This window comes from Otolemur garnettii, unplaced genomic scaffold (assembly GCF_000181295.1).
Source record: "Otolemur garnettii isolate 467f Iridium unplaced genomic scaffold, OtoGar3 scaffold00029, whole genome shotgun sequence".
Taxonomy (NCBI): domain Eukaryota; kingdom Metazoa; phylum Chordata; class Mammalia; order Primates; family Galagidae; genus Otolemur; species Otolemur garnettii.
This window is the reverse complement of record NW_003852424.1, coordinates 18550641-18562629: the sequence shown is the minus strand read 5'-3', so window position 1 is coordinate 18562629 and position 11989 is coordinate 18550641. Positions and strand designations below refer to the sequence as shown.

General features: G+C 38.3%; 1 protein-coding gene and 1 pseudogene across 1 annotated transcript; one reads left to right on the top strand and one right to left on the bottom strand.

Moving 5' to 3' along the window:
• Positions 1-9798: 9798 nt before the first annotated feature.
• LOC100958379 lies at positions 9799-10175 on the bottom strand (annotated as a pseudogene).
• A 960-nt stretch (positions 10176-11135) lies between these two features.
• LOC100958063 (histone H3.1) lies at positions 11136-11582 on the top strand. The gene has a single exon (XM_012804595.2). It carries the CDS (start codon positions 11143-11145, stop codon positions 11551-11553), a length of 411 nt encoding a protein of 136 aa, XP_012660049.1. The 5' UTR covers positions 11136-11142; the 3' UTR covers positions 11554-11582.
• The last annotated feature ends 407 nt before the right edge of the window (positions 11583-11989 follow it).

The window sequence follows — 11989 nt, the reverse complement described above, 5'->3', positions numbered from 1 at the left end:
GTTGAGTTTTTGCAAACTGTATAGTTACTCATGTAATAGAAGGAAATAGTCTTTAAAGAAAGTGAACATAACAAGAAGCCCCTAAGATAATTTGATTTCATTATGGATCAGTGGTCTCAATGTGACATTACAGCCACATAGGGAAGTTTATTAAAAATCGTTGCCTGGGGCTAATTTAGTGAGCCTGTGCTGGGGGCTAGGCAGGAAATGGTAATTATGTATTAAAAGTCAGGTGCTTCCAACAAATACAAATACCTGCTGCATAAATTCCCATACTTGTAGCCCCTGTTTGACTCTAGGCTTAGCTTAGCCCAAAGTTATCATAGTGCATCAGACTTTTCTTGTAATTTGCCTTTCCAGGGAATATAGTGGTCTCCAAGAGATGACTTCCTGACTTGCTTTACAGACAATGCTTCATCTCACTGCCAGGAGTCAAATAACACCTGGCTTTTGCAACAGTTTCTGACTGCAGGGCTACTGTAAGTCTGTGCTGAGATACCAGGCCACTTTCCTGAAGTGGTTGTGGGTTTCTGGTTTTTAGGGATGTTATAAGGAGGAGTGTATATTATCCTAGGCCTCCTGGCAGACAACCAAGATAACTTTCTATCTTTATATGGGGTTCTTTCCTGTATAGATAAAATATAAGTCCTGTTTGGATATATAGCTGGTTCTTCTCCATGACTTTTACTTATTTCTTTAGAAATATTTTAAAAATACTGCTTTTATTTCTATAAACTTTTTTATTGTCTGACATTTTAGAATATATGGAAAAAGAGTAATTTAATAAAAACCAAGTACTTCTTATCCAGCTTCCACATCATCATTGGCTAAACATGTCTTAGGAAGTATCTATACCACTTTATCCCAACACTTTGATTTTTGTAAAGCAAATAACAGTATTTTGCCTTTCAATATTTTAATATATAGCTGCCATTTAAAACCCTACTTATGATACTATTGTTATCCTGTAACAAAGAATGTTGCTTTAAAACTAAATTTTAAAATTTACTCTATGTGTATATGTATATAGGTATACATATATACTTTGTATATATAGTATACATATATACTTTGAGATAGGGTCTTGCTCTGTTGTCCAGTAAGCAGTACTTCTTAGCGCACTGCAACCTTTAACTGCTTACCTCAAGTGATTTTCCTTCTTCAGTTTCCCAAGTGGCTAGAGCTATAGGCATGCACCACCATCTCTGCCAGGCTATATTATATAAATATATATATATATATATGCGCATACATATACATATATATATATATATATTTTTTTTTTTGTAAAGATGAGGGTCTTGCTATGTTGCCTAGGCTGGTCTCAAACTCCTGACCTCTATAGATCCACTCTACCTAGCCTACTCCAAATATATTTGCTATGAGTTTACAATGTGCCAAATAAGTAGTTTGTGCTTTGGGAATACACCAAAAGAACAAAACATACAAAATTCTCACTCTAAAAGAACAAAACATACAAAATTCTCACTCTCATGGAATTTACATTTGACTCTGGGAGAGACAGAAAATAAACTAGATAAGTAAACACCATGTTAGATTGCGAGAGAAAAATAAAGCAAGAATAAGGAGTATTATGGGCAGCTGAAAGGCAACCAACAAAGATCTCACCAAGAGGTGAGAAAGCAATCTGTGTGCATGTCTTAAGGGAGAAGAGGTAGGAGACTGCTGAATAACCAGAGTGGCTCTGTGGAATGAGCAGAGGACAATAGGAAATGGAGGCAGAGAAACAAAAGAAACCCAGATAATGTAGGGGATTGTAGGTATAAAGGAAGAATCACTCTTCCTTTAGCCCCACTCCTTACATAGGTTCTTAGCTATGACACAAACTCATATAATAAAAGATTAACAAAAGAAACACAAGTTTACTAGCATGTATATTTCATATATGCATGGAAGACAGCCGGAAAATGAATACTCAAAGAGGTGACTTTGATTTTCAGCTTAGGTAGTATCTTCAACAAAGAATAGTAAATTTTTGGAGAAGTGACAAGACAAAGGGAAAGGATTTTAAGATTCTAGAAGCAGGACTTTGAGGAAAGCAAATCAATGGCAGATGACAGCTAGTTAGTAAAACTTGCTGTGCTGGTTCCTTGTGCATCTCCACGGTGGTAAAGGTGAAAACTATCATCAGTGGTTAACTTTTGTTCTCCCTGATAGAAAGGGGTGCAGGATACCTTTCTGTCTTTGTAAATCTTTTTTCCTTTTATGCAAATAGAGAACAGAGAGCTTTCTTGTTAGCTGCTGCTTTATTGTCTTCAGCTCAACAATCTTATTTGGAGATGACATATTCTAGATTTCACCATAAGCTACTGTAAGAAATTTGGCTTTTGCCCTCGAAAGATGGAAGGCTCTGAGAAAAGTTGAACACAGGAGTCTTTTTGTCTATCATTTAAACAAAATTCTGCTTTATTTGGTCTGAACTAATAAAAGTAAAATCTTTATGACTTTTTAAAACATTGCTGAATCTTTATTTTTCAGAGTTATGAAAACATTTTTCTTTTGAGCTACTTATAGTTTATAGCAAATTGGTTAAATTATACTTTTATGAGCAAGATCTGAAACATTTATTTTCATCTTTACCTGATTTCTCTAGAATCGGAAACTATTGATGAATGCAATTGATTTATGACAACATAGTTATTTTCATAAATTCAATAAGAATCTGTTTTCTTATGTAACAGAAACACAGTTGGAATCACTGGTTATTTTACCAAAGTTTTGACTGGAATGGTGTATTTTCAGATATTCCCAGACAACTTTGAGGAATTGAGATTGATTTTATAGAACTGATAAAAATCCCCTTGGGAAAACTAGATGGATAATTTGTCCTTTACCAGCTTCCTGATATGTGGTAGATAAAGAATTTTACTTTCTGACAGGCCTGGTAACTTCAAGTTATTTGGGGATCTCAAGAGAAAAATTCCCTCAAATCCTACAGCTTTTTACAGATAGTCTGATGATAAAAGCTTGGTTAAGCTGACAGGATGTGGAAAGATTTCAGAAAAAGGATTTTAAAAAGAAACTAGCTAGGCACAGTGGCTCATATCTGTAATCCCAGCATTTTGGGAGACTGAGGTGGGATGATTACTTGAAGCCAAGAGTTTGATACCAGCCTGGGTATTATAGCAAGGCTCCACTTCTACCAGGAGAAAAAAAATTAGGATGATGGGCGGCGCCTGTGGATCAAAAAGGTAGAGTGAGGGCCCCATATGCCAGAGGTGGTGGGTTTAAACCAAGCCCTGGCCAAAAACTGCAAAAAAATAAAATAAAATAAAATAAAAATTAGGATGGTGACACATACCTGTAGTCCTGGCTATTCTGGAGATTGAGGGAGGAGTTTTAGGCTGCAGTGAGCTATGAATGCACCACTGCACTCCAGCCTGGGTGATAGAGCAAGACTCTGTTTCAGAAATCAAATATATAAACAAGTAAAAATCAAATATGCAAATAAATAAATAGAGTATGTAGCCAACAACTAGTGTTGGCACTTTATACAAATAATCACACCAAGTAGAATGAGACTAAAATTTATTTTATATTTAAGTCATCCTAATATGATTTATTCTTGATAAAACAAATTAGGGAGAAAAACATTATGTTTCAGTAAAAAAAAACTATAATATACCTCAGTTCTAGCCTTGTGAGGTGTTTTTGATTGTTTATCATTCTCCTACAATTTGGACTGAATCCTGAATTTTTACTTGACAACAAATTTCCAAACTAATGTTTTCCAAATTGTCCTTCCATTTTTCTGACTTGTATTCAATAAAACTGATATTACTTCTTTCCTGTGGCCCTTCAAGTTGAAATTCATCTAGCTACCCCAAATAACTGCCCTCTAGGAAGCTGGTTTAAGATTAACTTTATCCTCATTGAAAGGGACCATATGAGGTGTTGCTGGTAAAATTAATTCATTGACTCAGATTATTTTAGATAGCAAAATAGTCTTAGATTACATTTTAGCTTAGTATGGAAGAGTACTAAATGCTCTACTTATATAACTGTATCCACAGAGACAAAAACTTGTTTAAAAAAATTAGAAAATATATTTTAAAAAATATTAGAAAAGCCACCTGGTTATAAGTCTCTCTGTCCCTGAGGACTGGTTTTCTTTTTTGTTTTCTTAGATTTCTGATGGAATACAGACCATGTTTTCTGAATTGCTAATGTTAGGCATGCCAGTTTTGCTAATTTTACTTACACTTTATATTTTAGCCACATAAGTATTAAAATATTATAATAAAACAGCAATGATTCTAATAATAGTTCAGAACTATGGTGCCAGGCAATGGCATATTCCATTGCTTTTGTCCAATTCATAATATGCAAATATCTTTTCCCATCCTGAAAGTTATCTCTTTTCTTTGGTGGTTGTTTCCTTAGCTATACAGAAGCTTTTCAGTTTAATTAAGTCCCATTTGTTTATTTTTATTGTTGCAATTGCCACAAAAGTCTTCTTCATAACATCTTTCCCCAAGTCGATATTTTCTTTTTTTTTTTTTTGGCGTCTCAAGCTGTTACCCTCTGTAGAGCACTGTGACATCACAGCTCACAGCAAACCTCAAACTCTTGGGCTTAAGCAATTCTCCTGCCTCAGCCTTCCAAGTAGCTGGGACTAGAGGCGCCCGCAACAACAAGCTATTTTTTTTTTCTTTTTTTTGTTTCAGTTGTCATTGTTGTTTTAACTGTGCTGGGCTGGGTTTGAACCCGCCAGCCTCAGTGTATGTGGCCGCCCTACCCACTGAGCTATGGGCACCGCCCCAGCTTGATATTTTTAAGTGTTTTCCCCACACTTTCTTTGAGGATTTTTATTGTTTTATGCCTCAGATTTAAATCTTTTATACATCTTTAATCGATTTTTTTTTTTTTTTTGTAAAGACAGAATCTCACTTTGTTGCCCTTGGTAGAGTGCTGTGGCGTCACACAGCTCACAGCAACCTCCAACTCCTGGGCTTAAGCCATTCTCTTGCTTCAGCCTCCTGAGTAGCTGGGACTACAGACGCCCACCACAATGCCCAGCTATTCTTTGGTTGCAGTTCTGCTGGGGCCGGATTTGAACCTGCCACCCTCGGTATATAGGGCTGGCGCCCTACTCACTGAGCCACAGGCGCCTCCCTTTAATCAATTTTTGTAAGTGATGAGAAGTGCAGGTCTAGTTTCAGTCTTTTACATGTGGTTATCCAGTTCTCATAATACCATTTGTTGAATAGGGATTCTTTTTCCTATTGCATGCTTTTGTTAGGTTTATCAAAAGATCAGATGGCAAGTGGTGACTGGTTTCAACTCTTGGTTTTCTGTTCTGTTCCATATGCCTATGTCTCTATTTTTGTGCCCATACCATGCTGTTTTGATTTCTGTGGACTTGAGTTATGCTGTTTATTATCTTTCCAACTGAAGCAATTCTTGCCAATGTTTACAATTTATTTGTTTTGTATTGAGAAACTCTAGTGTCCTTCTGAAAATATGAGAACTCACCAGTTAGCCTTTAACAGATATTGTCCTTATTGTCTCATTTATACTGTTTTCAGGTATGAGTTGTAGCAGGGACTGCTATGTAATTGTTTCCTAAAATTAATTTTCATTTATTATTCAGTAAACTCCCCATTTGTACATAGGTGTATCTATTTACTATTTTTGATCAATTTTGTGTTAGCAAAGGTGACATTATGCCATCTTCATGGTTTTGTAGGGGAGGGAAAATTTTTCCTCTATTTTCTGATAGTTCAATAATTGAGTCTCTGAAATAAACTGACAGCAAGCAGATTAAAAGGAGAAAAGCTATACAACTTTATGGTCATGGGGGCATTGCAGGAAAAAAAGTGAATTCCTTAAAACCCAGTGAGCTCTAGAAGCTTATATATCCTTTTCGTAGGGAAAAGAGGAGAGGCATATAGGCAACTTAGGAGAGAATAAATGAGTTTTTGGAGTGATGAATGGGCCCTTAGAAGAAATGGTGATATTCTGTCTGGGTGACCTTAATGTCCAGTTTCTCCTGTGATTTGGGTGTAATCTTTCCTGATCATATTACTGGGACATTCCGTCTGGGTGGCCTTAACTTCCAGTTTCTCCTGTGATTTGGGTGTAATCTTTCCTGATCATATTACTGGGAAGGAGATTCAGGACAATGAAGATCCTTTTGAAGGGTCTGTTTATACAGTTAAAGGAAGTTCAGAGAAAGCTCTTGTATTTTGGGGGGCTCAGAAAACAATACTCCAAAATGAAGGCCTGGGAAGCAGCGTCAGAAGCAAAAGTTTTTTTCTAAACCTTCTTCCTTTATCTGGCCTCTTGTTCTCCACTGAGGCTAGCCCTAGAAATTAGAATCTCTTTTTCCCAGATAGAAACCAGAACCCCTTTTTCCCAAAGCCAGCCATAAAACTTAAACATACTACAAAACTTTCCCTCTATCTTTTTATGTAAAAACTAGCCATAAGAAAAAAAGTACCTGACCTACCTGTTTGATTAAAGGTCATATGACCCTCATTTCAGAGGGAGTCCTGCCCCACACCCAGAAGGAAGGAATGCCTGCTCACAGAGGCCAAGAAGAATATTCTTCTAATATTTCTTCTAATAGGTCTTTGCTGAATTTTCCCATGCAATCTATTTTGGGGTTTTCATTCTGAAGGATCCTCTGTCACATAAAATTATAATCAAAAAATTTGTATGCCTTTTTTCCTGTTAGTTTGCTGAAATGTTACTGGACAGAGAGGGTCAAGCAGCCTGTCACTGTCAGCCAACATGCAGAAACGGGGATAAGTCCACCAAACTTTGTCAGAAGGCTGGGATTCTGGAGAACACTGAGAGTAGGCTCTCCAAGACAGTTCTGTTCTTCCATTTTCAAAATTACAGTTTTATGGCTCGGCGACTAGGCCGCCAGCAACATGTGCTGGAGCTGGCAGGTTAAACGTAACCTTGGCCTGCCAAACAACAACAACTACAACTGAAAAATAGCCAGGTATTGTGGCAGGGGCACCTGTAGTCCCAGCTACATGGGAGGCTGAGGCAAGAGAATCACTTAAGCCCAAGAGTTCAAGGTTGCTGTGAGCTTTGATGCCACAGCACCTACTGAGGGAGACATAGACTCTGTCATAAAATAAAATAACATAAAATAAAGTATATTATAGTTTTATACATTTGAGTTCAAAGTAAAGACCATGTTAGCCCTTATCTTAAACAATAATCTGCTGAATTCATGATCCATAGTAAATAATGATCAGTATAACTCAGGATCCAAAATAACATATCAATTCAAAAGTTAATCTCCCAAATCAATCCACATAAACTACTCAAGATAGGCCCTTTAGGGTGAGAGCTAAATCTACAAAACAGTAAGAATGGGAGAGGGTGGTGGTGGGGGTTGTGGGTGGTGGTGGTGGTGAAGGTCAGGCAGAACATTAAGGGACCAGACCAGCTGTGTCATGTCTGCCCTTGCCTGGCAGACTTCATCTTATTCTTACTACATGTACTTTCATTTTCATCAGTGATTTTCAGCAAATCTTCAGAGGGTAAAGGGGACATGTTTCTCTTGCGCCCTACACATTTTTGCTTTTTCTCAAATGCCTTCAGTTTAAAGTCCAAAGCAGCACATTTGGGGGTAGCATTTTCTGAACTCCTTAAGTTTCTAAAAATAATGGGGCTGTTCCTTTCCTTGCCTTTTCCTTCTTCCTTCAGAATGAAATGCAAACATGGTAGCTAGAGCTGGAACAGGCATCTTAAGACTAGAAGGTGGAAGAAGTATATTAATAATGATAGAATTACTATGTCATGGAAAACTGCCTTAATACAATGGTAACCTCCAGATATATTACCAAGGATGCCATTCTAGCTGTCATGGACAGCAAGGCTCACAGACCAGTTTAAGTTTCCTAAGTTTCATGGCTTACTTTTTTTTTTTAATTGAATCAATTTTAAACATATATTAAGAAACAAGGGGAAAGAAATTTGGCATTTTAACACATTTCAGCTAGGTTGCAAATGAGACAGTAACATTACCTGAATCTTTGGCGATACATGGCATATGTGAGAGCTCCCTTCCCACATATTTTCTCCACTGAGAGTGTGGTTTTGAGGACCATAAGTTGTTCTGTTCAGCAGGGGGAAATTATGTGGAGCAACATATGCTTTCCCTATTAAGATACTGGGACAAGTGTATAGCCACTCATATTGCTCACCAATAACATAGTGAGCAGCCATGCCCTTTCTATGTATGTTGTCTGCAAAGGGGAAATGGGCCAAAACTGGTGTTAACAATGGGTGATTAATTAAAACCCTACAAATATAGGTTGTGTTATAAATATTTGGTGTTTCATAAATATTTGACACTTCTCGATTCCTTTGTCTTTTCTTATCTCTGCAGCTCACAGAAGGCCTACTGACTTTATGTCTATAATGTCTCACATGCTACTATACTAAATGCAGCTTTAGAATTTTGTCTATATCTCATAAACTTCTTGCTTACTTAATACTTCTTGTAAGTTTCTTCTTATGAATTACCTACCTAGCACTTATGAATTTCATATTTGTTGTGTTGGTCCTCCATAGCAGAATTTAAATGCAGAGCATTTTTGAGAATATTTCAAATAATAGAACACACATTATACGTACAAGGAGATGAATTTTCTAAGGATATCACTTACTGGAGCTACTATCCCAGGCCTGAACTGTATTAGCTTTGTACGGAAGAGAAGTAAGCTTTTATTTTAATGAAGTAGTATCTATTTTAAGTTGTCTGTCACTTCCAGGGGTATCAGATACTAGCTCATACAGGTGTGCATTAAAAAAAAAAAAACTTTAATTGAAAGAATTTTTAACATGAATAAGGGATACAACTTCCTATCATTATAATATCACTTTCTACATTTCATTAAGAATGTATGCACATTTTAGTAAGGTACTATATAAGACTCCTTGGAAATCCTTGTGAAAAAATGATGATATGGCCAGATGAAAATATGTGTATGGTCCTTATTTTCAACTGTGTTTCCATCAATAGATAGACTTGAATTCTGTGCTGTGTCCCTTTTTCTCTCCTCTTTTCTCTTTCATACCCTCCCTCCAACCCTAGCTGCTGCACTAAAAAAGGCAAGAATCATCCTGGTTTTAAAGTTTCAGTTGTTGGTTCCTTTTCTCTTGTCATTTGTCTTGCTGCACCCTACCTCAATTGCCTTCAGGTAAACTTGAAAACTTTCAAGATTGTGTTAACGTTCAGCAATTTAAGTTTAGCCTCTTCAAAGGCCAGTTTAAAGAAAAAGAAAAAGCCACCTTCAGACTGATGCCTCCCCCTTGTGCCAGTTTGTGATATTGTTTAAATATACAGATTTAAGATAAGAACAGAGAGTTTCTTTCCTTCTCACTGCTCTTCTCAGACTTTTCTACTACATGTAACTTAATAGACTCAATAAAGTAATGAATAAACTCAACAGCACTAGTCCATCCACCTATAATTTATTTCACTTATAGCTCAGATGTTTTTAAGACATACTCTAGTAGATTGGCTGATCTACTAAAGACAATGTTTTCAGCTAAGGGTCAAAGTACGGCTGTAGAGTTCTATTACATTTTTAAAGTGAATTTTTAATAAAATTCATAGCAAACTTCAGTTTTTATCTAGATTGTCCACTAATCTCTTCTGGCCTGCATTTCACCCAAACTATCTGTTCGATAAAACAGCCAGAGCACCAGAATTACCTGGAGAAATGGGTAATTAGCTTTTCTGTAGGATACAGCAGGTTTCAGAAACTTGGAGTGGTTCTGAAAAGAGCCTTTGGATTTGGTATGTGCTTAAAACCACGTTGACTTAGAGCTCGTGTACTTGGTGACAGCCTTGGTGCCCTCTGACACAACCAGCTCTCTGAGCAGCAGCAGACGCACCGGCAGTCTGGATCTCCCTGGCGGTGATTGTCAAGCCCCTCACTCTAATGCGCCCGACGAGACGCGTCACCCGCGATGCGCTAGAAGATGCCTTTGACAAGCGAGTTCATGACGCCCAAGGCCCTGGACGAGATACTGGATGTCTGGGTGGACCCGCTTCCGCATCTTGTACACGTACACGGAGTAGCTCTCCTCGCAAGCTGTGCTTCCGCTTTTTTTTGTGCCTTAGTAACAGCCGTCTCGGAGCCCTTCTCAGGGGCAGGAGCGGACTTTGCCAGCTAAGGCATGATTCCACGATTCGCCAACAAAGACCCCAAAGTAAACGTTTAACGGCAGAACTTGCCTCGATTTGGAGGTCTCCTTTGCAAAAGCTTTATGCAAATGAGGTGAATTCAAATCTACTTTCTGATTGGCTATTTATGCGGAACTTACCCAAACTCTTTTATGCGCCATTAAGAAAAAAAAAGTAGTTTAAAAAAATAGTTGAAAAAGTTAATGTCCTTCCTGCCAGTAATACCTAGTTGAGTCGTACCTCCCTACGTTCAGACTAAAACCTTGTCAAAATATTTATATAAATTTCAGTCTCTAGTTTCATACCAAGTCGCAGTTTCCTGTTTTACAATTATCTGTGAAGAATTCTAGACAGAAGAAATAGAAATTAGCTGAAGATCTAAGTGTTTCGAGAGTTTTTGGCATTATTGTAAAATCTGGTCAAAGTCGGAAATATTCTTAATTTATGTAAAGATTTAATATTTTTCAGGACTCAAAGGAAGGACATATTTCAACTACAGAAAGATTTTAATGTACACTAGAAACAGTGTTTGGGAATGATGTCAGTGCTGAACTAAAACATTTTTTCAAAGTAAGAAATTTTAATAAAATACAAAGGGCGAAACCGGGCTGGACCAATGATGTTCAAACGCGGACTTTTTGAAATCGATCAGGAACTGCGGTTCATTTCTTTATCCTGCCAAACTCAGTTCCAAACAAGTGGATTAAGTAAAGTCAGTTAAGGTGCATAATACATGTAGATATGTAATAAAAAGGAGAAAACTAGAAAGGAAAAAAATGAGCATATTTCAGCAAGCTAAGGTTTTGTAAACTGAAAGCTGGTAGCCAATCACTGGACTACTAAGTAACTTAGTTCAGGGCGCGGAATTTGAAAATTTGGACCAATCAGAAGAACTTTGCCTTTATAAATAGGAGCGAGACTTGCAGTTTGTTCATTAGGGACCTTTTCTGGAGGTACTTGTCATGGCTCGTACGAAGCAGACTGCTCGTAAGTCCACTGGTGGCAAAGCGCCGCGCAAACAGTTAGCCACTAAGGCGGCCCGCAAAAGTGCTCCGGCTACCGGTGGCGTGAAGAAGCCCCACCGCTACCGGCCGGGCACTGTGGCGCTGCGTGAGATTCGCCGCTACCAGAAATCGACTGAGTTGCTTATTCGTAAGTTGCCTTTCCAACGTCTGGTGCGTGAGATAGCGCAGGACTTCAAGACCGACCTGCGCTTCCAGAGCTCCGCTGTGATGGCCTTGCAGGAGGCGTGCGAAGCTTACCTAGTGGGGCTTTTTGAGGATACGAATCTGTGTGCTATTCACGCCAAGCGCGTCACTATTATGCCCAAAGACATCCAGCTCGCGCGTCGCATTCGTGGGGAGCGGGCGTAGTCTTTTCCCCGAGTGCCCTACTTTGAAATCCAAAGGCTCTTTTCAGAGCCACCTACAGTTCCAACTTAAAAGTGCTGTATCGCTTAGGAAGATGTAAAACGCGCCGTAGGCAAGACGAGAACCGGTACTTAGCTGCCGACTCCGATTCTGGTTTCAGTCTCTCAGCCATTTTTCACAGGCCGCGTGTGTCCTCTAGGCGGCGAATGACCTATGGGCCAAATAAAAAGCTGGGGAAAATTAAGCATGAAGATAAACCAATGGTGCAATTGAGAGGTTCTTTATGAAGGGGCTGTCTGCAGAGAGGAGATGGAAGTAGGACAGCCTGATACTAGTAAGCATTGGGTAATCCCCTTTTCTGTCTCCTTTATCAGAAATTTGCCAGGGGAAGAACATGAGAATAGACCATTTCGGGGAATGCTGGCAAATGTCGGGGTGG

What these genes read in the sequence shown, in the direction of transcription:
- LOC100958063 (XM_012804595.2), top strand. Translation starts at nt 11,143, where the DNA reads ATGGCTCGTACGAAGCAGACTGCTCGTAAGTCCACTGGTGGCAAAGCG.